This window comes from Oncorhynchus mykiss, chromosome 2 (genome assembly GCF_057628025.1).
Source record: "Oncorhynchus mykiss isolate SJ-2025 chromosome 2, ASM5762802v1, whole genome shotgun sequence".
NCBI lineage: Eukaryota > Metazoa > Chordata > Actinopteri > Salmoniformes > Salmonidae > Oncorhynchus > Oncorhynchus mykiss.
The window spans coordinates 29,204,217-29,228,876 of NC_143023.1; the positions used below are offsets into that span (position 1 = coordinate 29,204,217).

The 24,660-nt window shown below is 41.6% G+C and overlaps 2 protein-coding genes and 1 long non-coding RNA gene across 4 annotated transcripts; 1 reads left to right on the plus strand and 2 right to left on the minus strand.

Annotated features, from left to right (window-relative positions):
- Positions 1-871: 871 nt before the first annotated feature.
- Positions 872-4,542, minus strand: slc39a1 (solute carrier family 39 member 1). Its single transcript, NM_001124481.1, is given in 4 exon segments — positions 872-1,734; positions 2,089-2,219; positions 3,786-4,077; positions 4,517-4,542. Coding segments are annotated over 3 exon segments (1,008 nt in total). The 5' UTR covers positions 3,976-4,077; positions 4,517-4,542; the 3' UTR covers positions 872-1,047.
- A 7,289-nt stretch (positions 4,543-11,831) lies between these two features.
- On the minus strand, positions 11,832-16,023 carry LOC149984929 (uncharacterized). The gene is made up of 2 exons (XR_016485795.1): positions 15,647-16,023; positions 11,832-15,465 (listed from the first exon to the last, which is right to left on the minus strand). It is a non-coding gene; the product is annotated as an uncharacterized LOC149984929 (long non-coding RNA).
- A 36-nt stretch (positions 16,024-16,059) lies between these two features.
- Positions 16,060-20,942, plus strand: LOC110486448 (cyclic AMP-responsive element-binding protein 3-like protein 4). 2 transcript variants are annotated; one of them, XM_021558068.3, is made up of 10 exons: positions 16,060-16,427; positions 17,173-17,328; positions 17,496-17,760; positions 17,983-18,125; positions 18,553-18,642; positions 18,849-18,955; positions 19,228-19,296; positions 19,398-19,482; positions 19,578-19,674; positions 19,767-20,942. In XM_021558068.3, the coding sequence occupies exons 2-10, from the start codon at positions 17,176-17,178 to the stop codon at positions 20,090-20,092; spliced, it is 1,335 nt and encodes a 444-aa protein (XP_021413743.1). In that variant the 5' UTR covers positions 16,060-16,427; positions 17,173-17,175; the 3' UTR covers positions 20,093-20,942. The 2 variants fall into 2 exon arrangements, with proteins under 2 accessions (XP_021413743.1, XP_021413751.1); XM_021558076.3 differs by having other exon boundaries at positions 17,173-17,313.
- The last annotated feature ends 3,718 nt before the right edge of the window (positions 20,943-24,660 follow it).

A 24,660-nucleotide genomic window follows, 5' to 3' on the forward strand; every position in this document is an offset into this window, starting at 1 on the left:
TTTATTTTTTTTATGTAAAGCTAGGTCAACACAGAAATTACAGTACTGTGTAATGGATATTGATTTTAAAAAAACTTTAAATTGTTCCAAAATACAACTATTGTATTGGTTGGTTTTCTCAAAATAAAAAGGCTGCATATAAACCATTATTCAGTAGTAAAATACACTGCCAGACTGGTTGTCTGATCACTATCCTACTCATCACTAATCCTATTGCTCTCCAGGTGAAAAAGAACTAGGAAACATGTTCAATTATTTCAGATTACTTTTAAATCAGTAAACCAGGTACAGATAAACAAGTGCTGATATAAAAGTGAACATAAAAACAAGAGCAGGCATTTCAATTATTCAAACTCAAGTTTTACAAGAGAATAGAGGGCTAATTCAAAGCTCTCACCACATGGCAGTGAAATAAGGGCCTGACAAAGAGCAACCACTCCATGTATCTAAGCATTTAAAGTAGTAGCCAGCTGTATATGCTCTTATGTTTTTTTAGGGGCTAGGCAGTCATACTACTGAACAAACAAATGTGTACACAATTCAGGACACAGCTAGTCAGATTTCACAGCTAGCAAAACATTAGGTATGTTATAATATCAAACCAGGAGTTTTATAATGCTCATATTACCTCTTTTAAAATCAGGTCATTTTGACCACATCACGGTAAACAGAAAGCCGTTTGTGAAGTATGTCATTGTTTATATAAAAAATATAGATACATTCAAATTCTCATATCTAAAATAGAAAAACGTTATATGATGTTAATTTCAAAGCATGGCAGGATTAGCATATATCCTTTTTTAAATCTGAATGAATAACATTCATCTACATATTAAAACTAAAATAATCAAGTTTCCAGTGTAAGGCAAACCAGCATTTTCCCTGCACCTTAAGAAAACTTGTTTGAATTAATGACACGCTTGAGTATCTTTTGGTCTCATGCTGTAAACATTGTTTAATGCTTATCAGTCCAAATTGCATTCTCACGGCGCAAGAGGAAATTTGTTTTTGTTCGAATCAGACCCAAAGAATTGAGCTACAGAATATTTACATTTTGATGAACAGCATCCCAGTGACCACTGCGAACCCAGTGAGAATCATGGCCACCTTGGGGATGCGGTTCTGCGGGGAGCTTAGCTCATGGGGCAGGATCTCCATGAAGATGATATACATAAAGGTGCCAGACGCCAGGCCTTCTAAGGTGGACCTGGCCAGCTTGTGCTGGGGGGATGACTTGGTCTCGGTGAGGGCAATGCCCAGCCCAATGCCCATTGGGGACATGATGGCAAAGAGCAGGAGGCAACCTACCACGGCTGCCCGCCGCAGCTTGCCCTGGGCCAGCTTTAGGGCTAGACTGAAAGAGATGATACTCTTGTGGAGGAGTAGAGCAACACAGATCTCCAGCACCTCTTGACTGTCCTCCTGTAACCCCACAGCCAGACCCTCGAAGACTGAGTGCAGAGATAAGGAAAATACTAGAATGAAGGCCCGGATGGCCGAGGTGGAGTTAAAGTCCACATGGAAGTGGGCATCCTCTCCCCCTAATTCCTCCCTACCATGGGAGTGTCTCCGGCCATCTCTGTCATGTGATTGGACGCTGGAGTCCACCAATAGTGCACGTCTTTCTTCAGAGTGGCCCGCCGATCGGTCTCTGAGGGCCAAGACTATTTGCTCCAGCACCAGGACCAAGAAGAATCCCATGGCTATGATAAACTCAGGTAGAGGGAACTGAAGCTGGAAGGGGTAGATATAAAGTGTGTTATCCTCTTGTCTAAGTTACTTGGAAGAACTAACTACCGCAAAGACAGCCTAATCAGTCAGATTAAGCTGACAAGTGTAACATTTAAAAAATCTATTAAAAAAAAGGTGTCTGCGAACAGAAATTGATGAGTCTACACAGTCATTCATCTATATTTTTCTCAGCATTCAAATTTGACAAAGATTAAAAATGTAATTCTGACATCAAGTAATACAGGGCAGGCCAAGATAACGCTGTACTTCCTAAATACTAATCAGATGTGAAATGACTAACCGAAGGGCAGAAACCAAAAAAAGACACCGCTAATGGGGACTTCCCCAAATTCTTACTGTGATGCCCAGGCTACTAAATGCTTCATTGATCCCAGATAGGTAGTCAGGCACCAGGTCCAGAAGACAAGTAGCAAAGAACACTCCTCCAGCGAAGCAGCTCACCAAGCTCACTACCTTGTGACGCGTTTCTGTGGAATACAATAGACTCAACTCAGCCACAAATGTATCAGCCAGTCATGCAAGTCTATTGAAAGGCTCTACAACAAGTAAGGTCAATGTTTTAACCTGTTGGTCTTCATCTGGTCTCCATGGAAAACAAATATACAGATTTGACAGACTACATTTTGACAACATCTGGGAACAGATTACACAAAAGTGAGTAGGTATGTCTTCCTTTTACTAATTTACCTGCACTTTATTATTCAGCCCTGTGCAACGTTATCGGATGTGTATGGAAGTTGAACCCACTTACATGCTACTGTCTTTACATGGATTTGGGGGTCTTTCTGTTTCGTGTAGGGTTTGTGAAAGGAAGGAACACATAGGAGTCAACAAGTAAGTTTACACCCACCCTCTTTTCGGATAAATCCGTTTGAATTCAATCACTTTTTGACAGCATCCCTTTTGATTTAAACAAAACTTTCCTACATGTTTTCCCATGGAAGAAGTGGTCAGAAAGTGACCTCAATCCCAAAACATTCAGGAGATATGTGCTCAAAATGTCTTCATCACTGGAAAAAGTAAACGGTTGAGTTTGATGCCATTTAAAAGCTTACAAAACAGGGTTATCAAACTACTTAATCATTTATTGAAAAATGTTTTTAATTTTAAAAAAAATTCACCTTAACATCAATTATTTAAAAAATAATCTTCATGTTCACATACATAAAATACATTTTGATCTGTATAACACTTTTTTGGTTACTACATGATTCCATGTGTTATATTATAGTTTTGATGTCTTCATTATTTTTCTACAATGTAGAACATTTTAAAATTAAAATAAAACCCTGGAATGAGTAGGTGTCCAAACTTTTGACTGGTACTGTATGTTGTAGCTTAGACCATATTTTTTACATCTGAGGTTTTTGTGTTGTGCCCGTCATCGGTTGAGACGCAACATGCTCTTGAATACAGGGTGGGTGTCATTTCAATCATATAAATATATTTCATAGAATGGACCTATCCCTTCAGACCTCTGCAATTTAGCTGGTACACCATTGACATTTTAATTTAAATGACATTTGTACTTCTAATTACTAACAAAAATTTATGCTGGTCCACCCATTGTCGAATGTCAATTTAAATGGTTATGTCTATACTATGATCTATATTTAAAAAGGTTTCCTATGGAGGATTGACAGTATAATATAAAACTACTGATATTCCCATCCAAGTCAACATTGTGTGTAATTGACATTTAAGGGAGAAAAAAAAAAAGTTTAAAAAACATGTTCATAAGCTTTTAAATATGTAAATCTCAACTGTTTTTATCTTTTCCAGTGATAAAGAGATGGATGTCTCATGGCATGGTGTGTATGCAAAATAGGTCAACTGAGTACTTTTTATCTCTCGACTATTTTGCCATTCAGGTCCAAAAAGTAACTTTCTGAGCACTTCTACAATGGGGGAAAAAAATGTAAGGCAGGTTTTATTAAATTTCAAAGGGGTACTGTCAAATGTTTATTTAATGCAAATGGTTTTACCTTTAAATCACATTCTCAAAATTCATTCTGATCTAAAGTACCACTTACCTGGGTCTACATTGCACCTCCCTGCCCCCCTGACTAAGCACAAAGGGGCGAAGCCACAGACCAGTGTGATGGAGAAAAGAACAACCAGTGCTCCCAGCTTTACCTCCAGGCCAGGGACATAAGCTGGGTTCATCTGCACTTCAGATGGCCACCCGGAGAGGGCAACAGAAGATCCTTTTCTGAGAGCCATCTCTGCACTCCCTGCTTCTCTTTCACTCTTGAGTGAAACAGCAAAGAGTAGCTCTCAGACGCCCTCCATTGGCTTACAGTCGAATGGGGAGGGGTAGACCACCTGCATCCGAGAAGTTTGAGTAACATTTGCCTACATTCAAATCAATTCAAGACAAATAAACGCAGTTTGACATTTATTGCATACATTTTCATAGTGCCCATGGTTTAGGGTGAGAGACTTCTGTGACAATGTCACATTGTAGCATCTGCTCTGGGATCTTGGCAAACAAATAACATGAATTCCCAGATACAGTATGTGAAAGGATAGAAAACGTACAGTTAGTGAAGGAAAGGGGGGGCATAGAAAGCATGTGACTGATCTAACATCAGATAATATTAAATTGCTTTACCGGGACTGTTATAATATCCTGTACAGCTGTTTAGAAAGTTAAAAACTATCGCTAGTCCATAAAAAGTTTTAAACAATATGACTAAACGTATAGCTTTCTACCTATGGCGTCTCTCACATTACAAATAGCAAGCAATAAATAATGTACTACCTTCTGTCGTATTCTCTCATAAAAGGACAGCCTTGGTGAGCAGCTTGTATTGGCACAGACTTAATAACAAGTGGGAAAAAGGCAGCAAAATTACATTACTGCTATGCCAAAAAACTGCACTCTGTACGGGAAGTGATGATTCAACTGATCAGAATGAGGCTGGGACGACCTCGAGGGAGGGGCATATCCCGGATTCATCAACGCTCAGTGAAATCTGATCTCGAGTCAGATCTGCGTTTTAGCTGTCGATAGTTCATCTCAAGATTGGGGGTCCGCTAAACAGGTCATTTATCAGTTGTTTCGGAGCAACTTCGAACTATCGCGGTCTATTCATTCGTGGACTTTTGATACAAGAAATTATGTACATTGTATCACTTATTAAATCGCACACAATTGCAACAGATGAAGGATTGAGGGGACATCATGTGCCATCTCTAGACTTTGTATCATTCCAGTAAATGTGCGAAATATGACAATCGCATGCGTTCCAGTACCACACCTCTGCTGCATTCCCTAACCTAGTAGGCTACATACTAGCTAAGCATTTACCGTCAGGCAATGTAATTTGGACGTCGTTTTTTCTGGTCCTGTGGTATTTATATATTTTTTTGTTGCGGTCCGGACTGGCCTTGATTTCAACGTCAACAGACGGCTATGATCGGTTTAGATTTGATCTGGTCCAGGCTGGCATAGATTTGGCTACATACAGAGTTTTATGATTGGTCCGATAGGACCAAGAACCGAGTTTGTTGTTTGCTCCACTGGTGTCAGAAATGGGATGACAGCCATGACCATGAAACATGACGAGTAGACTAAGAAAAATGTTGGAATCTCTTTCTACTATCCCAAAATTCCACTGATCCTGCTTTTAGATTTGTGGGAAGTACTGTAGTGAACGAGTATAGGCCTACACTTCCCAACCAAGCATTTACAGACGTTGATGTCTTTAAAAAATGTTTTTTTTATTTATTTTAAATAGTGCTCTGTATTGTACCCTGCTTTACTCTAATCTACTCTACCTGTACTCTATTGAATAAAACGTGACTGTCCTGTACCGGGCCATGCCGTACTGTGCTAAACTGCCATACTCTAATGTGATGTTTAAACTTGTTAAACATACTGGCCGAGCGTACCACCCTCGGTAGAGCCTTGAGGTCAGCGACTGTGGAGTAGCCATACCAGCCTGAGGTGCAGGGTCGAGTGTGTCAGGGACGGAGGAGGTGATGTGGTCTTTGACTAGCCTCTCAAAGTGTGAGTGCTACAGATTGGGATGATAGTGGACATCTTAAAGCAGGAGGGGATAACGGCCTAAGCTAGAGAGATGAAAATGTCAGAAAACACATCAGCTCTGAGGTTGCGGCTCGGGATGCCGTCTGGGCCGACAGCCTTGCGAGGGTTAACACGTTTGAATGACTTACATGTCTTCTGTGGAGACCTAAGCACATAGCCTCCTTGGGGATCTCCTTGGCAGATCAGAGTCGTTAACGCTCGAAGTGTGAGAAAAAGGTGTTTACAGTGCCTTGCAAAAGTATTCATCCCCTTGGCGTTTTTCCTATTTTGTTGCATTACATCCTGTAATTTAAATGGATTTCAATTTGGATTTCATATAATGGACATACACAAAATAGTCCACATTGGTGAAGTGAAACGAAAAAAGGACTTGTTTAAAAAATAGTTTTACGGAAAAGTGGTGCATGCATATGTATTCACCCACTTTGCTATGAAGCCCCTAAATAAGATCTGGTGCAACCAATTACCTTCAGAAGTCACATAATTAGTTAGATTGCACACAGGTGGACCTTATTCAAAGCTCATCACCAAGCTAAGGAACCTGGGACTAAACACCTCCCTCTGCAACTGGATCCTGGACTTCCTGACAGACCGCCCCCATGTGGTGAGGGTAGGTAGCAACACATCTGCCACGCTGATCCTCAACACTGGAGCTCCCCAGGGGTGCGTGCTCAGTCGCCTCCTGTACTCCCTGTTCACCCACGACTGCATGGCCAGGCACAACTCCAACACCATCATTAAGTTTGCTGATGACACAACAGTTGTAGGCCTGATCACAGACAACGACAAGACAGCCTATAGGGATGAGGTCAGAGACCTGGCCGGGTGGTGCCAGAATAACAACCTATCCCTCAATATAACCAAGACTAAGGAGATGATTGTGGACTACAGGAAAAGAAGCACCGAGCACGTCCCCATTCTCAATCGACCGGGCTGTAGTGGAGCAGGTTGAGAGCTTCAAATTCCTTGGTGTCCACATCAACAACAAACTAGATTTGTCCAAATACACCAAGTCGTGAAGAGGGCACGACAAAGCCTATTCCCCCTCATGAAACTAAGAAACTAAAAAGATTTGGCATGGGTCCTGAGATCCTCAAAAGGTTCTGCAACATCGAGAGCATCCTGACCGGTTGCATCACTGCCTGATATGGCAATTGCTCGGGGCAAAGCTGCCTGCCATCCAGGACCTCTACACCAGGCGGTGTCAGAGGAAGGCCCTAAAGATGGTCAAAGACCCCAGCCACCCCAGTCATAGACTGTTCTCTCTACTACCGCATGGCAAGAGGTACCGGAGTGCCAAGTCTAGGACAAAAAGGCTTCTCAACAGTTTTTACCCCCAAGCCATAAGACTCCTGAACAGGTAACCAAATGGTTACCCATTTGGTTACCCATTGTGCCCCCCCCCAACCCCTCTTTTACGCTGTTGCTACTCTCTGTCACTTTAACTATACATTCATGTACATACTACCTAAATTGGCCCGACCAACCAGTGCTCCCGCACATTGGCTAACCGGGCTATCTGCATTGTGTTCCACCACCCGCCAACCCCTCTTTTTACGCTTCTGCTACTCTCTGTTCTTTATATATGCATAGTCACTTTAACAATACCTACATGTACATACTACCTCAATAAGCCTGACTAACATGTGTCTGTATATAGCCTTGCTACTCTTTTTTCAAATGTTTTTTTACTGTTGTTTTATTTCTTTACTTACCTACACACACACATACCTTTTTTTCGCACCATTGGTTAGAGCCTGTAAGTAAGCATTTCACTGTAAGGTCTACCTACACCTGTTGTATTCGGCGCACGTGACAAATAAAATTTGATTTGATTTGTCACATGTACTCAGTAGATATACACCTGTTCTGAAAGGCCCCAGAGTCTGTAACACCACTAAGCAAGGGGCACAAACAAGCAAGTGGCACCATGAAGATCAAGGAGCTCTCCAAACAGGTCAGGTACAAAGTTGTGAAGTACTGATCAGGGTTGGGTTATAAAAAATATCCGAAACTTTGAACATCCCACAGAGCACCATTAAATCCATTATTAAAAATTGAAAGAATATGGCACCAAAACATACCTGCCAATAGAGGGCCGCCCACCAAAACCCACGGACCAGGCAAGGAGGGCGTTAATCAGAGGCAAAAAAAGACCAAAGATAACCCTGAAGGAGCTGCAAAGCTCCACAACGGAGATTGGAGTATCTGTCCATAGGACCACTTTAAGCTGTACACTTCACAGAGCTGAGCTTTGTAGAAGAGTGGCCAGAAAAAAATCCATTGCTTAAGGAAAATAATAAGCAAACACCTTTGGTGTTTGCCAAAAGGCATGTGGGAGACTCCCCAGCCAAATGGAAAGTAGCCGGCAGGTAGCCTAGTGGTTAGAGCGTTGGACTAGTAACCGGAAGGAGCTGACAAGGTAAAAATCTGTTGTTCTGCTCCTGAACAAGGTAGTTAACCCACTGTTCCTAGGCTGTCATTGAAAATAAGAGTTTGTTCTTAACTGACTTGCCTAGTTAAATAAATGAAAGAAGGTAGATGAGACTAAAATTGAGCTTTTGGGCCATCAAGGAAAACGCTATGTCTGGCGCAAACCTAACACCTCTCATCATTTGGAGAACACCATCCCCACCGTGAAGCATGGCGGTGGAAGCATGTGGGGATGTTTTTCATCAGCAGGGACTGGGAAACTGCTGTAATTGCTGCAAAAGGTGGCTCTAAAAATGATTGACTTTGGGGGGATGAATAGTTATGCACTCTCAAGTTGACTTTTTTTGTCTTATTTCTTGTTGGTTTCACAATAAAACATATTTTGCATCTTAAAAGTGGTAGGCATGTTGGGTAAATCAAATGATACAAACCTCCAAAAAATACATTTTAATTCCAGGTTGTAAGGCAACAAAACAGCTCATCCGGTAAAGCGGCGTTGGTGTCTGTGACGTGATTGGCTTTCTTTTTTAAATCCATGGATGTTAGAAGCCCCTGCCAGATACGTCTTTTGTCAGACCCGCTGAATTGCCCCTCCACTTTGTCCCTATACTAGTGTCTTGTCATCTTAATCTATCTGTATTGATCATATTTATACTGTTTAACCATACAATTGTGCCCGGTCACCTTGCCATGTTTAAGCAGCATCTCTCTCTTTCAGTTTCCTCACAAGGCTGCCATCAATCCACGTTTTTTTTATTTGGTCATTCAGCAGACACTCATACAGTGGGGAGAACAAGTATTTGATACACTGCCGATTTTGCAGGTTTTCCTACTTACAATGCATGTAGAGGTCTGTAATTTTTTATCATAGACACTTCAACTGTGAGAGACAAAATCTAAAACAAAAATCCAGAAAATCAAATTGTATGATTTTTAAGTAATTCATTTGCATTTTATTGCATGACATAAGTATTTGATACATCAGAAAAGCAGAACTACTGGTTGGTAGGTGATCAAATACTTCAGTTGCAGTCTTTCCTATATTCTTGTGATAGAATGCTTACTTCATTGAGAATGTATGTGCAGTTGAAATTTGTCCATAGAATCAATGACAGAAAAATACATATTTTTCACGTCTGTAAATTGTCTTTTGACATCCATTACAGATGTATTTTTGATGTGATCTCACCTCAAAAATAACCTTTCATTCGGCACCTGAAATGCACGTGATGTCAACGTATGGAAAAGTATTTTCAAAGTAATTTTGCTCACTGGGTAATGTATGTTATTACTTCCTGTATAGAATAAAAATATATTGATTGCATAGTATATTGTTCTGTGTTTTTCAAAAGATCACCAACACAATTTTTTTATGTATTTATTGAGGCAGAAATTGCTGATGCCACAACCCAGTTCTTATGAGGTGAGATCATGTGAGATCATAAAGAGGCAAACCTTGCCTTGTATAAAAAAGAGAAAAACAGGCAGGGTAGCCTAGTGGTTAGAGCGTTGGACTAGTAACTGGAAGCTTGCAAGTTCAAACCCCCCTACCTGACAAGGCACAAATCTGTCATTCTGCCCTAGGCCATAGTATACAGGAGATCCTATCCAATTTAAATGTTCCATAATATGAATAAAATACAAAATACAGTATAAAGGACATGAATATATTAAACATATTGTCTGACATTTTGGCTAAAGGCATGGTTTGGAATTCAGTATGTAGATACAGCTTTTGAATTTACGGTGTTATTATATGTACATGAATGCTCAACGACACAATCCGACACACCGGATCCAAGATGGCGTAGCAGTGGGATGTTTGTCTTTGTTTTATCCCGTATCTTATCCTGTGTAAATAGCCGGTCTATTTCGTATATATATCTTAATCTCACTTTCTATTTACGAACTAAATATACTTTCTTGCAACCCGCCTCACTCAATGTGGTATGGCTCTGCTATTTTTATTCCTTCTAACTAGAACTTCCATCAGGAGCTAGCCAACTAACTAGCTACTAGTCCTTGTTAGCCATGGCTAGCAGTCTTCAGTCAGCCTTAGCTCGGACAACACCTGTCAGTCTGCACAGCGCGATATCAACCCAGAACATATCGGACTGCTTCTCTCTACCACAACACCGGATTCCTGCTGCTCTGGATCATTACACCGGATCATCGCAGCTAGCTAGCTGCAAACGAGTGGCTACTGTTAGCTAACACCTCTGTCCCGAAGCAAGCACCATCTAGCCTTGAGCTAGCCTCGAGCTAGGCCCATATAGCAGCTAATTCTAGGGATACAATACCTCCGCTATTCTGCATTCTTATCAGCAGACTCAACAGCCTTGGTTTCAAATGACTGCCTCGCCTGGTTCACCAACTACTTCTCTGATAGAGTTCAGTGTGTCAAATCTGAGTGCCTGTTGTCCGGACCTCTGGAAGTCTCTATGGGGGTGCCACAGGGTTCAATTCTCGGGCAGACTCTCTTCTCTGTATACATCAATGATGTCGTTCTTGCTGCTGGTGATTCTCTGATCCACCTCTACGCAGACGACACCATTCTGTATACTTCTAGCCCTTCTTTGGACACTGTGTTAACAACCTCCAGACGAGCTTCAATGCCATACAACTCTCCTTCCGTGGCCTCCAACTGTTCTTAATGCAAGTAAAACTAAATGCTTGCTTTTCAACCAATCGCTGCCAGCACCCGCCTGCCCGTCTAGCATTACTACTCTGGACGGTTCTGACTTAGAAAATGTGGACAACTACAAATACCTAGGTGTCTGGTTAGACTGTTAACTCTCCATCCAGACTCACATTAAGCATTTCCAATCCAAAATGAAATCTAGAATCGGCTTCCTATTTTGAAACAATGCGTCCTTCACTCATGCTGCCACACATACCCTCGTAAAACTGACTATCCTACCGATCCTTGACTTTGGCGATGTCATTTACAAAATAGCCTCCAACACTCTACATAGACTACATCCAATTTGCTATCACAGTGCCATCCGTTTTGTCACCAAAGCCCCATATACTACCCACTTCTGCGACCTGTATGCTTTCGTTGGCTGGCCCTCGCTTCATATTTGTTGCCAAACCCACTGGCGCCAGGTCATCTATAAGTCTTTTCTAGGTAAAGCCTCGCCTTTTCTCAGCTCACTGTTCACCATAGCAGCACCCACCCGTAGAACGCGCTCCAGCAGGTATATTTCACTTTGGGGCAGAGTCCCTCTAGGCAGAGTCTCTCTGTCCAGTGTCTGTGTTCTTTTGCCCGTCTTAATATTTTATTTTTATTGGCCTCTTCACTGTTGACATTGAGACTGGTGTTTTGCGGGTACTATTTAATAAAGCTGCCAGTTGAGGACTTGTGAGGCATCTGTTTCTCAAACTAGACACTCTAATGTACTTGTCCTCTTGCTCAGTTGTGCACTGGGGCTTCCCACTCCTCTTTCTATTCTGGTTAGAGCCAGTTTAGAGCCAGCCTTCATTTCTCAGAAAAAGAATAGACTGATGAGTTTCAGAAGAAAGTGCTTTGTCTCTGGCCATTTTGAGACTTTAATTGAACCCACAAATGCTGATGCTACAGATACTCAACTAGTCGAAAGAATTACAGTTTTATTGCTTCTTTAATCAGAACAACAGTTTTCAGCTGTGCTAACATAATTACAAAAGGGTTTTCTAATGATCAATTAGCCTTTTAAAATGATAAACTTGGATTACCTAACACAATGTGCCATTTTTTTATTTTTTTATTTCACCTTTATTTAACCAGGTAGGCAAGTTGAGAACAAGTTCTCATTTACAATTGCGACCCGGCCAAGATAAAGCAAAGCAGTTCGACACATACAACAACACAGAGTTACACATGGAGTAAAACAAACATACAGTCAATAATACAGTAGAACAATAAGTCTATATACGATGTGAGCAAATGAGGTGAGATAAGGGAGGTAAAGGCAAAAAAAGGCAATGGTGGCGAAGTAAATACAATATAGCAAGTAAAACACTGGAATGGTAGATTTGCAGTGGAAGAATGTGCAAAGTAGATACAGTAGGGGAAAAGGTAGTTGTTTGGTCTAAATTATAGATGGGCTATGTACAGGTGCAGTAATCTGTGAGCTGCTCTGACAGCTGGTGCTTAAAGCTAGTGAGGGAGATAAGTGTTTCCAGTTTCAGAGATTTTTGTAGTTCGTTCCAGTCATTGTCCCGGAGAGAACTGGAAGGAAAGGCGGCCAAAGGAAGAATTGGTTTTGGGGGTGACCAGAGAGATAAACCTGCTGGAGCGCGTGCTACAGGTGGGTGCTGCCATGGTGACCAGCGAGCTGAGATAAGGGGGGACTTTACCTAGCAGGGTCTTGTGGATGACCTGGAGCCAGTGGGTTTGGCGACGAGTATGAAGCGAGGGCCAGCCAATGAGAGCGTACAGGTCGCAGTGGTGGGTAATATATGGGGCTTTGGTGACAAAACGGATGGCACTGTGATAGACTGCATCCCATTTATTGAGTAGGGTATTGGAAGCTATTTTGTAAATGACGTCGCCGAAGTCGAGGATCGGTAGGATGGTCAGTTTTACGAGGGTATGTTTGGCAGCATGAGTGAAGGATGCTTTGTTGCGAAATAGGAAGCCAATTCTAGATTTAACTTTGGATTGGAGAAGTTTGATGCGAGTCTGGAAGGAGAGTTTACAGTCTAACCAGACACCTAGGTATTTGCAGTTGTCCACATTTTCTAAGTCAGAACCGTCCAGAGTAGTAATGCTAGACGGGCAGGCGGGTGCGGGAAGCGATTGGTTGAAAAGCATGCATTTAGTTTTACTTGCATTAAGAGCAGTTGGAGGCCACGGAAGGAGAGTTGTATGGCATTGAAGCTCGTTTGGAGGGTTGTTAACACAGTGTCCAAAGAAGGGACAGAAGTATACAGAATGGTGTCGTCTGAGTAGAGGTGGATCAGTGACTCACCAGCAGCAAGAGCGACATCATTGATGTATACAGAGAAGAGAGTCGGCCGAAGAATTGAACCCTGTGGCACCCTCATAGAGACTCCCAGAGGCCCAGACAACAGGCCCTCAGATTTGACACACTGAACTCTATCAGAGAAGTAGTTGGTAAACCAGGCAAGGCAATCATTTGAGAAACCAAGGCTATCGAGTCTGCCGATGAGGATGTGGTGATTGACAGAGTCAAAAGCCAGGTCAATGAATACGGCTGCACAGTATTGTTTCTTATCGATGGCGGTTAAGATATCATTTAGGACCTTGAGCGTGGCTGAGGTGCACCCATGACCAGCTCTGAAACCAGATTGCATAGCGGAGAAGGTGTGGTGGGATTCGAAATGGTCGGTAATCTGTTTGTTGACTTGGCTTTCGAAGACCTTGGAAAGGCAGGGTAGGATAGATATAGGTCTGTAGTAGTTTGGGTCTAGAGTGTGTCCCCCTTTGAAGAGGGGGATGACCGCAGCTGCTTTCCAATCTTGGGGAATCTCAGACGACACGAAAGAGAGGTTGAACAGGCTAGTAATAAGGGTTGCAACAATTTTGGCAGATAATTTTAGAAAGAAAGGGTCCAGATTGTCTAGCCCGGCTGATTTGTAGGGGTCCAGATTTTGCAGCATTTACAGAACATCAGCTGACTGGATTTGGGAGAAGGAGAAATGGGGAAGGCTTGGGCAAGTTGCTGTGGGGGGTACAGTGCAGTTGACCGGGGTAGGGGTAGCCAGGTGGAAAGCATGGCCAGCCGTAGAAAAATGCTTATTGTAATTCTCAATTATAGTGGATTTATCGGTGGTGACAGAGTTTCCTATCCTCAGTGCAGTGGGCAGCTGGGAGGAGGTGTTTTTATTCTCCATGGACTTTACAGTGTCCCAGAACTTTTTTGAGTTTGTGTTGCAGGAAGCACATTTCTGCTTGAAAAAGCTAGCCTTGGCTTTTCTAACTGCCTGTGTATATTGGTTTCTAACTTCCCTGAAAAGTTGCATATCACGGGGGCTTTTCGATGCTAATGCAGAACGCCATAGGATGTTTTTGTGTTGGTTAAGGGCAGTCAGGTCTGGAGAGAACCAAGGGCTATATCTGTTCCTGGTTCAACATTTCTTGAACGGGGCATGCTTATTTAAGATGGTGAGGAAGGCATTAAAAAAAATAACCAGGCATCCTCTACTGACGGGATGAGGTCAATATCCTTCCAGGATACCCGGGCCAGGTCGATTAGAAAGGCCTGCTCGCTGAAGTGTTTCAGGGAGCGCTTGACAGTGATGAGTGGAGGTCGCTTGACCGCTGACCCATTACGGATGCAGGCAATGAGGCAGTGATCGCTGAGATCTTTGTTGAAAACAGCAATGGTGTATTTAGAGAGCAAGATGTTTAGGATGATATCTATGAGGGTGCCCGTGTTAACGGCTTTGGGGTGGTACCTGGTAGGTTCATTGATAATTTGTGTGAGATTGAAGGCATCATGCTTAGATTGTAGGATGGCTGGGGTGTTAAGCATGTTCCAGTGTAGGTCACCTAGCAGCACGAGCTCTGAAGATAGATGGGGGGTAATCAGTTCACATATGGTGTCCAGAGCACAGCTGGGGGCAGAGGGTGGTCTATTGCAGGCGGCAACGGTGAGAGACTTGTTTTTAGAGAGTTGGATTTTTAAAAGTACAAGTTCAAATTAGAACACAGGAGTGATGGTTGCTGATAATGGGCCTCTGTACGCCTATGTAGATATTCCATAAAAAATCTGCTGTTTCCTGTTACAATAGTCATTTGCAACATTAACAATGTCTACACTGTATTTCTGATCAATTTGATGTTATTTTAATGGACAAAAAATGTGCTTTTCTTTAAAAAACAAGGACATTTCTAAGTGACCCTAAACTTTTGAATGGTAGTGTATAATTGTAAATTACAAACGTTATATGTCAAATGACTGGGCCTCAGAACTGTGGCCATCAAGGACTACAGTTGTGCACGTCCCTGCTCAATACAAACCACACTGGCATGCAAACTATGTAGGCCTACCTCTTTGGCCAACAGGTGATATCTATACAGTTTTTCAGGTGTTGGGTCGTGTCCTCGGCACAGTCTTCAGGCAAGTGACCTGTGGAAAGTGACTGCAGGAAAACATTGTCACATATCTCTGGATGGCACCAGTAATCCCCTGGCCATTCACACTAGGAGCCACCCACAGCCCTTGCACCACAATGGTCTCCCCACCATCCACCAGCAGGACAGACTCTAACGCCACCTACAGGGTAAAGGGAATGATACAATTTCACAAAGTTACATTCAAGATCGCAACATTTGGCTGCCTTTTCCATTCTTGATCAGTCAATCAACTACAAAGAATGGTGAGACAAAAATATAAGTGTCTATTGTAAATAGATAAGTGCAAAGAGAGCAGTGAACACATACAAAGATTGACTCACCACCCTGCTATCCATTTTTACAAGAAACACCAACCGACCAGGCTCTTCCAGCCATCATTGACGTGCCAGCCATGTATTACAAACCATCAACACTGCTTTGAGATATCATGACCTGTTCAAAGTCAGAACTCCACATTGTGTGACACACTTTTAGATTTTGCCATGATCCTTTGATTTTGCTCTGACTTTCCTACTGCAAAAACGTCTCAATAGAGAATGTTGGCAAAAGTCAAGGTCTTTTGAGTTCAATACGATACTGTAACTGTTATTTTCCAGTATGTCCAGTACAATATCTAATTCACTGCTACATTGTGCCCACGAAGTATTCACACATAAATTGCCCTGCCGAATCAAAGGGGTAAAGTGGGAGGGACTTCGTTTTTTTTGTTGACGTTTATGAACTGTACAACGTTGGTGTAAATGTACTGATTTATAAAAGAGACATGTTTTTGCATTATGGAATAAGTAAGACACAGAGAGAAATCCACATACTCTATTAGTTAGTGATTTTAGAGCCAACGGTTGCGTACAGGCGACGCACATCCGCCGTGTCAGTATGGTTATTCGTCCTCCGGGATGATTGACATGAGAATTGCCAGCTGGATTTTTGGGAGAAATGCGTTTTACACTGGTTGATCTTTAAACACTACTCGTCTGCATTTTTCTCCTCACGTTGGGCCTTCTATTGTTGGGGCCTTCTATTGTTGTAATGCTCTTGAAGTAGACCTATATATATACTATATTCGGAAGAATCATCGTTTCTGAAAACAGCAGCAGACAAGTAAGTTGTTTGTGGTGTCATGAAGCTATAGTTGGAGAGTACAATGTAACACTTGTTTATCCTGCTTGACAGGGAACGGAATCCTATACATGACCCGAGGTGTCGTGTCAAACTCAACATCTAATACGAACCAAGAAGGCATTAGTTTGCGAATGTTGAATTTTAATGGATAAACTTTATTTAAGTTCCGGCATTTAATAGCGTGAGATCATTATCTGAACACTTGGCTGAAATATTCAGGCAATAGCCTACGATATAGAAAACATACGTATAGACAGACTATAGTTTATTAAAGACTACTGGTGTGGGTCACGTGATATTATTATTTCTGCTAGCCTAACTAGTAGGCCTACATATTAAATATGAGGCCCAAAAAGGGTAACAGTTGTGATTTTATGAGGGGGTACAATTGCTATTGAGAAAGCCTATCAGTTTTTAATACAACTGTGTGTGTTTGTGCGTGCGTGCGTGCGTGCACCAGGATGCTGATATCCTCTTGCGAAAGGACTCCCACTGATCAAACAGTAATAATAGATATAGCTCCACCCTTTAACAGCTCTCTGAGCAGTTGCCACACCTTCTTCATGCTTTATAAATCTCCACTTACAACAACATAGATATGAGTTTCAAACACTTTAATAACAAAGAGTTGTAACATTGACAGTGCAATAAGAGAAGTACACAAAAGTGAACTAAATTGATAAATATTTTGTAATACTTCTAACTGCTGTTTTGTTTCTTCTAGGACATGGATATAGAGAATGGAGAGCTGTTTTTCCGTCACAAAGAGGACAGTATGACAGAGGAGAGTTGGGGACTGGAAGGGCCATTTTCTTGCTCTGATGTTATCTATGCTGGCTCTGAAAAACCCCTAGATGAATGCACGGTAGACCCCCAAAGTGTGCGGATGGTTTCCCATTATGACTAGTTGTACAATATAGTGAGCCAAGTTGTAAAGACCTGGGGCAATATTTACTCAACTTTATTTATTAAAACATTATTAACATGTAATAATGTATTATACCCATTTGCTTAAAGTATTACCTAATTCCTCTCTATATGTTACAGGGTCTAAACGACAGTGAGCCAGAGGATGTGCTTTATGCCATCAATCCAAATGACGTCTTCCCTACCAGAGACCCAGTGGAGACCTCCTCAGAGAGCGACAGTGGCATCTCTGAGGAACCCTGCTCCAAGAGCCCCCTAACTGCCACGGTGGACCCCTCTCAGGTCCCCACAACTATCTATCAGGTGGTCTATGACATCAGCACCCTGGCCAACATCAAGACGGAGCCAGAGCAGCATAGTGTTGATGTCATTTCCATAGAACTGGGTGAGTGTGTGTGTGTGTGTGTGTGTGTGTGTGTGTGTGTGTGTGTGTGTGTGTGTGTGTGTGTGTGTGTGTGTGTGTGTGTGTGTGTGTGTGTGTGTGTGTGTGTGTGTGTGTGTGTGTGTGTGTGTGTGTGTGTGTACGCTAGCGCACACGTATCTCTGTGTGTGAGTCCATGTGTGTTGGGTGGGAGTTTACTCTCTTTTCCTATGTCTTCTGCTACAGATGATTGGAGTTCTCAGATGTTGATCTCGGAGTCCTGTATCGTCAACGAGTTACCCCTAGTATCCGCTAGTAGATTTGACCATGGTCATCTTTCTACCCACTCTGGTACCACCTCAGGTCCCACCAGTCCAGACAGCCCGCTGGTGAGACTTAAAAGGGGCAAGTTGACTCCAAAATAAGAGTTTTTGATATTTTCACACCACAAAAGTGGTCTTATGCCAAGATAAGTCCATATTCAATGGCATCTGTTGTGAAGATCCCGCCATATGCATTAGGACAAAGCTGCAGGGCTCAATCCCAAATTAATAGGGAATGTTTTTACCATCTAATTAGATGTAATTACATAGTGACAATCTCTCCTGCTGATTTATACAGGAGGCCTGCAAACGTATTGTAAAGATGTGGTGAAATCCATAGGCCTCAATCCCTAATGAATGGATAAATAGGCACAATAAGAAGATAGTGGGGGAGGGGGATTGTTAGTCTGAGACCCCGGTGGTTGTTCAAGTGTCTCTCTATGAGATTATGGTGGTGAGGATTATAAACACAATATCCTCTTCTCCTGATCAGCTTTACCCTGACCTCACACTGACTGAGGAGGAGCAGAAACTGCTGAACCAAGAGGGGATCTCTCTGCCCAACAACCTGCCCCTCACCAAGGTCAGACACACACACACACAGTAGATGGTATACTATTCAATGTACCCAAATCCATTACTTCCCTGCATGCACTTGGATTACATTACTTTTGCATAACAACTTTGACATAACAAATGACTTTGCTGTATATGTTATATGATTTGACTGAAATTGTTTATCTCTGAGTTGAATTGCACCTAAATGTACTGGACTGAATTCCCTTCTAGGCTGAGGAACGGATTCTGAAAAAAGTGAGACGCAAAATACGCAACAAACAGTCAGCCCAAGACAGCCGTCGCAGGAAGAAGGACTATGTGGATGGGCTTGAGAGCAGGTGAGGCCTGAGGCTTCAATTAGGCTCCATGAAAATTGGACCCACTTTGTAGTCCATGGTGGATAATATTCTCTATAAACAAGTCACTTGTATTTCCTTAGCATTTTCATTTGTGTTACAACAGTGAGGCATGTGCAGTAGGAAGTCCTGACAATGGGTCCTTCTGTTCTATTCTGCCACTGAGCTATTGTTGACTCTCCCCAATGGTGTGACACTGTCGGACAGTAGGAATACTTTTCTGTCAGTGACCCTAGGTATTTTCTGTGTCTCAGGGCAGCAGCTTGCTCAGTGCAAAACAAAGAGCTGCAGAGGACCGTGGAACAGCTGGAGAAACACAACATGTAAGTTAATTGGCTAACATCACCTTTTTGCACTGATGATGCTCAATGAAGATGTTTGTGTCTTGTTAGTTCTGGTGTTTTTATAATATCTCCATGCACAGGTCTCTCCTGGCTCAGCTGCGCAGACTACAGTCGCTGATCAAGCAGACGGTCACTAAAGCAGCACAGACCAGCACCTGCGTCATGGTGAGATCAACATGTCTTTCATCCATGCCTTTGGGTACTTTCAGGGTGATCTTAAAAAAGAGTTACCCGAACGTGTGTCTGTTGTTTCCCATCAGATTATCATCTTCTCTCTGGGCCTCATCATCTTCCCAAGTTACAGCCCCTTCCACTGGGGCGCCTCATCCATAGAAGAGGACTATACACCAAAAGGAGGTTAGTTATCCATTTAGGAATTAATAATGGATCATTTTTCTTCTGAAAACGATGAAAGTTTTAATAGCCTTCCCTCTTCTTTACCATTTCAGTTATCTCCAGAAGCATCCTCACAGATCCTGCTTCATCCTTGCAAGCTGCTGAGGATGTGGACAACCGTATCATTCAGCCCGATTCCCTACCCGTTTCCCGTGACCTCAGCCAATCAGATCCCCCGGATGCTTCCATAATACTAAAGCAACCAATAGAAAGTCCCAAAATCACTGACATTGAGGATGTGGCCCTGGAGGAGAGCCAACCAGGGAACAGCTCGACTCTGGATGAAGGGCAGACTGAACCTCTGGCCCTGGTGTCAGCAACAGGAAAAGGGAGCGCAAGCCTTGACCCCACCAAACCAGCCCACACTGATGAGATGTAGACATTGTTGATGAACTAGTTTGACTACATTCCTTTTGCTTTATAGAGCTCTTCAAAGCTCCTTGAATTCATTATGAACAATGGACAAGTCCAATATGCTGCCCCATTACCACATTGTTTTTCAACAAGACCCCTTTGGGTGCCTTCAATGCCTAACCATTGCCTTACTCTTTTTTGGTGCTGTGGTGCAAACAAAGTCTAATCTGGGATTCGGTGGAATAGTCCTCAAAATGGATTAAACATTTTTGACTGTTTTGACTTTTCTATTTAAGCACCACTTCTTAATGTTTGTATGGTAAAGATTTCTGTACATTTCTAACTTTGAACTCCGAGGAGTTAGTTAGTACATCCTGTGGGAAGGATGAAGGTTGTTAGATTGTAGCCTCAAAAACACCACAGATATGAATATATTGTTTTGGCTATGCATTCTTTCAGCAAGTCTTAGTGTACACCACACACACTCCTTGAAAGTGAGCCTACACCGATGGATTATGTTTTGGACTAACTAACTACTCGTGTGCAAACTGTTTGTGAAACTGCCTAGCTAGTTTCTGACTGGCATCTGTGCTTAATGTAGTTTGCAGCTCCCATAACTGAATGCTGAGAGACTCATTTGGGACTGTAAGCAAACTGTCATATCTTTTGCGTGCACTTAAAAATGTCCTTTGGCCCTCATTCAGTTAAGAGGTAAACAGTGTGTACAATCCAAACATGTCCTTATCTTAAGCATGGAATTGTGGTCCAAATGTATACTCTTCACAGAACTTGCTATCCTAATTTTAGTGTTTGCTGGTGTCCTATTTTATGTGCTTTACTTTACTTTTTATATTTATTAAATGGGAACAATACTGGTTTTGCTTTATGGTAATTAAATAGCCGACCTGAAGATTGAGTATTCAGAGCATTGAAGAAATCCATAAAAAAATGTATTGACAACTGCCATAACTATGCTTGCCCTAAGGATAATCTCATGCTTTTGAATGCTGTTGAAGATGACGAGTTCCCCTCTTTACCGGTTACTCCATGCAAACCTCCACCCTCCAAAAAACCAAACATGGACTCTGACATCGTGGCTACCCTCTCCTTACTTATCAACTCCAGGTCTGATGCCATTGAGACAATGGTAGGCGCAAACACCGTGGTTATCAAAGGCTTGAAAAAGACTGGAGTTTGCATGTCTTGTAATCAAGGATGTCAAAATGGGAGTGGCTAAAGTTGAAAATGTGTGTTAAATGTGGAACAGAATAACAATGTCTACCATAGACGTCTCACTGATCTGGAGCAATACACAGGAAGATGGAACCTGAGACTCTATGGTGTGCCAGAGGTGGAGAATGAGGATGTGCGACAAGAGGCTATCTGCATTTTTTTTTACCTTTATTTAACTAGTTAAGAACAAATTCTTATTTTCAATGACAGCCTATGAACAGTGGGTTAACTGCTTGTCCAGGGGCAGAACAACAGCTTGGGGATTTGAACTTGCAACCTTCCGGTCACTAGTCCAACGCTCTAACCACTAGGCTACCCTGCCGCCCCGCGTCTGCCAAGAAGTTATGCCTGCAGAGAAGAACAAAGTTGGTGATACCATCGACGTTGTGCATCACCTCGGCAAGAAGCAACAGCAAAACGATTCAAGACCAAGGGGTATCATCATCCTCTTCACTGCCAGATTCTATAGGAATGCCGTCTGGAAAGCTGCTAGGAAGAACTCGTTCCTTCAGAGCCATAGTCTGCGTTTCGCCGAGCATCTCAGCCCGGAGGATGCTTACTTCGTCTGAGGACAAGGCTTCATCAACGGTTCAGAAATCTATTTTCATCCCTAGAATCTCACCAGAGGGAACAGATAGATGGTTTCAGCCATGGTATTCTCATTTTCCTTGTACTGATTAACGTTACCTAACAAGCCTCAGGTGACTCTTTTTCGGAACACTCAGGTACCTCAATAATTTATTAGCTTGTTATTATTGTATGACCAGACCAGAAGAAGGTGTATTTTGTTTACAAACTCACGAAGAAGACTGAAAGTTGTATTTATTTTTTATGCATACAGTAACTAAAATACTGTTTTAAAGGGGCATTCAGGTCTGTTCTGACTTTACACAGTTATTGTTCTATTTAGTTATTAATAGTTATTGCCAAGTGAGAAAGGTCTTAGGAACATGTATATGTAAAACATTTTTTACAAAAAAAAAATTCTGATCAGTTTTCATATGCACTTAAAATAGTAGGTACTCTTTTATTTTTTAAATTAATATTTTGTATTTTATTGCTACTCCCCTCCCAGTTCATAGGGCCATTTACATTGATATCAAAATATTTACCCTTGATACTGACCTTGATAGAGCATCCTACTAGAAGCTAAATAGCTCGTAATTAAATAATAATATAGTTAAGTTTGAGGTTAAAGATCTGCTCTCACACTTCTTGGGAAAGGGCTTGTGAAGAAAAATCATATTGCAAGAACTGGGAGCTCTTTACATTTGAGGTGTCCAAATACCTTAGAAAATATGGTAGGAATCTTGCTACGACCAGAAGAGCTGAGGAGGAAAAGGTGATCATTAAGATAACTTCCCTTTCTCAGAGGTCCCCAGCCGGCCTATCGGGTGAGGAGAAGATTGAACTGATTGAGTTACAAAATAAACTGGATAATATATATAGATTAAATAAACTGGATAATATATATAGATTAAAAGCAGAAGGAGCCTTTTTTAGATCTAGGAAAAAATGGCTTGAGGAGGGAGAACAGAATTTTTTATTTTTTTATTTCACCTTTATTTAACCAGGTAGGCTAGTTGAGAACACATTCTCGTTTGCAACTGCGACCTGGCCAAGATAAAGCATAGCAGTGTGAACAGACAACAACACAGAGTTACACATGGAGTAAACAATAAACAAGTCAATAACATAGTAGAAAAGAAAAATCTATATACAGTACATTGTGTGCAAAAGGCATGAGGAGGTAGGCAATAAATAGGCCATAGGAGTGAATAATTATAATTTAGCAGATTAACACTGGAGTGATAAATGATCAGATGAACATGTGCAGGTAGAGATACTGGTGTGCAAAAGAGCAGAAAAGTAAATAAAATAAAAACAGTATGGGGATCCTAGTTCTTTAGACGTGAGAAATTTCACTCTACAAATAACACTATCCATAAGTTAAACATTGATGGTGTTATTACAGATTACCAAAAATGAATCACTAAATACTGTAGCAATTTTTACAGGAAATTGTATAGCTCTATGTACTCTCAGGAATGCACATATATGTTTTTTAACTCACTGAATAATGTTCGCTCTATCAGTGATACAGAATCTAACAGTGTGATGAACCCATCAAAATTGAAGAGATTATAGTCTTTCAAACATCGAAAGAACAATAAATCCCCAGATGTTGATGGAATTACATCAGAATTTGACAAATTATTTTCTGAACAAGTAGCTCCCTTCCTACTTGAAGTCTTTTTAACGAGTATTAAAAACAATGTTCTCCCTCCTACAATGAGTCAGGGGTTAATAACACTGATACCTAAGCCTAAAAAAGAAATACTGCTCATCGATAACTGGCGTCCAATTTGACTTCTCAATAATGACTTTAAGATATAAATAAGCCTTACTACTTGCAAAAATAATTAAATAAGTCCTGGATGCAATCATTGATGAAACACGGTCTGGCTTTATGAAGAACAGTCATATTTCTAGCAAAATCAGCCTAGTATTAGACATACTTGACTACTCAGACCTAATAACCGAGGATAGCTTCATATTATTTTTGGATTTTTATAAAGCATTTGACACAGTAGACCATCAGTTCCTCTTCCACTCCCTTGAGAAATGTGTCTTTGGGGATTTTTTCTGTACGGCTATTAAGACTCTCTATAGAAATGGTAACAGCTCTGTCAAACGGAAACATGGCACCTCACCTAGATTTGAAAGAAAGGAATTAGGCAAGGTTGTCCTATCTCTCCGTATCAGTTTTTATTAATCACCCAACTTCTTACAAATGCTTTAACTAATAGTCCTGTACAAGGTATTTCCATAACTGGTAAAGAAATTTTTAAAAGCCAGCTGGCTGGCAATACTACACTTTTTCTGAAAGACGCTAACCAAATTCCCATATCGATCAATGTGATACTATCCTTTTCCAAAGCGTCTGGTCTATATCTTAACATGAATACACGTGAACTCATGGCTGTCAAAGATTGTGACACCTTCATATTATGGTATTCCAGTGAAAGAAGAACTTACATATTTAGGCATAACCATTACTAAGGATCAGAAGTCTAGAGGCTTACTAAATTTTAACCCTCTTATTAAAAACCCCAGAAGAAGCTAAATCAATGGCTACAGAGTGACTTAACTTTAAAAGGAAGTCCTAATAACTAATGCTGAATGTATCTGTCACACCCTGACCATAGAGAGCGGTTTATTCTCTATGTTGGTTGGGTCGGGGTGTGATTTAGGGTGGATTATCTAGGGGAATTGTATTTCTATGGTGGCCTGATATGGTTCCCAATCAGAGGCAGCTGTTTATTGTCTCTGATTGGGGATCATATTTAGGTAGCCATT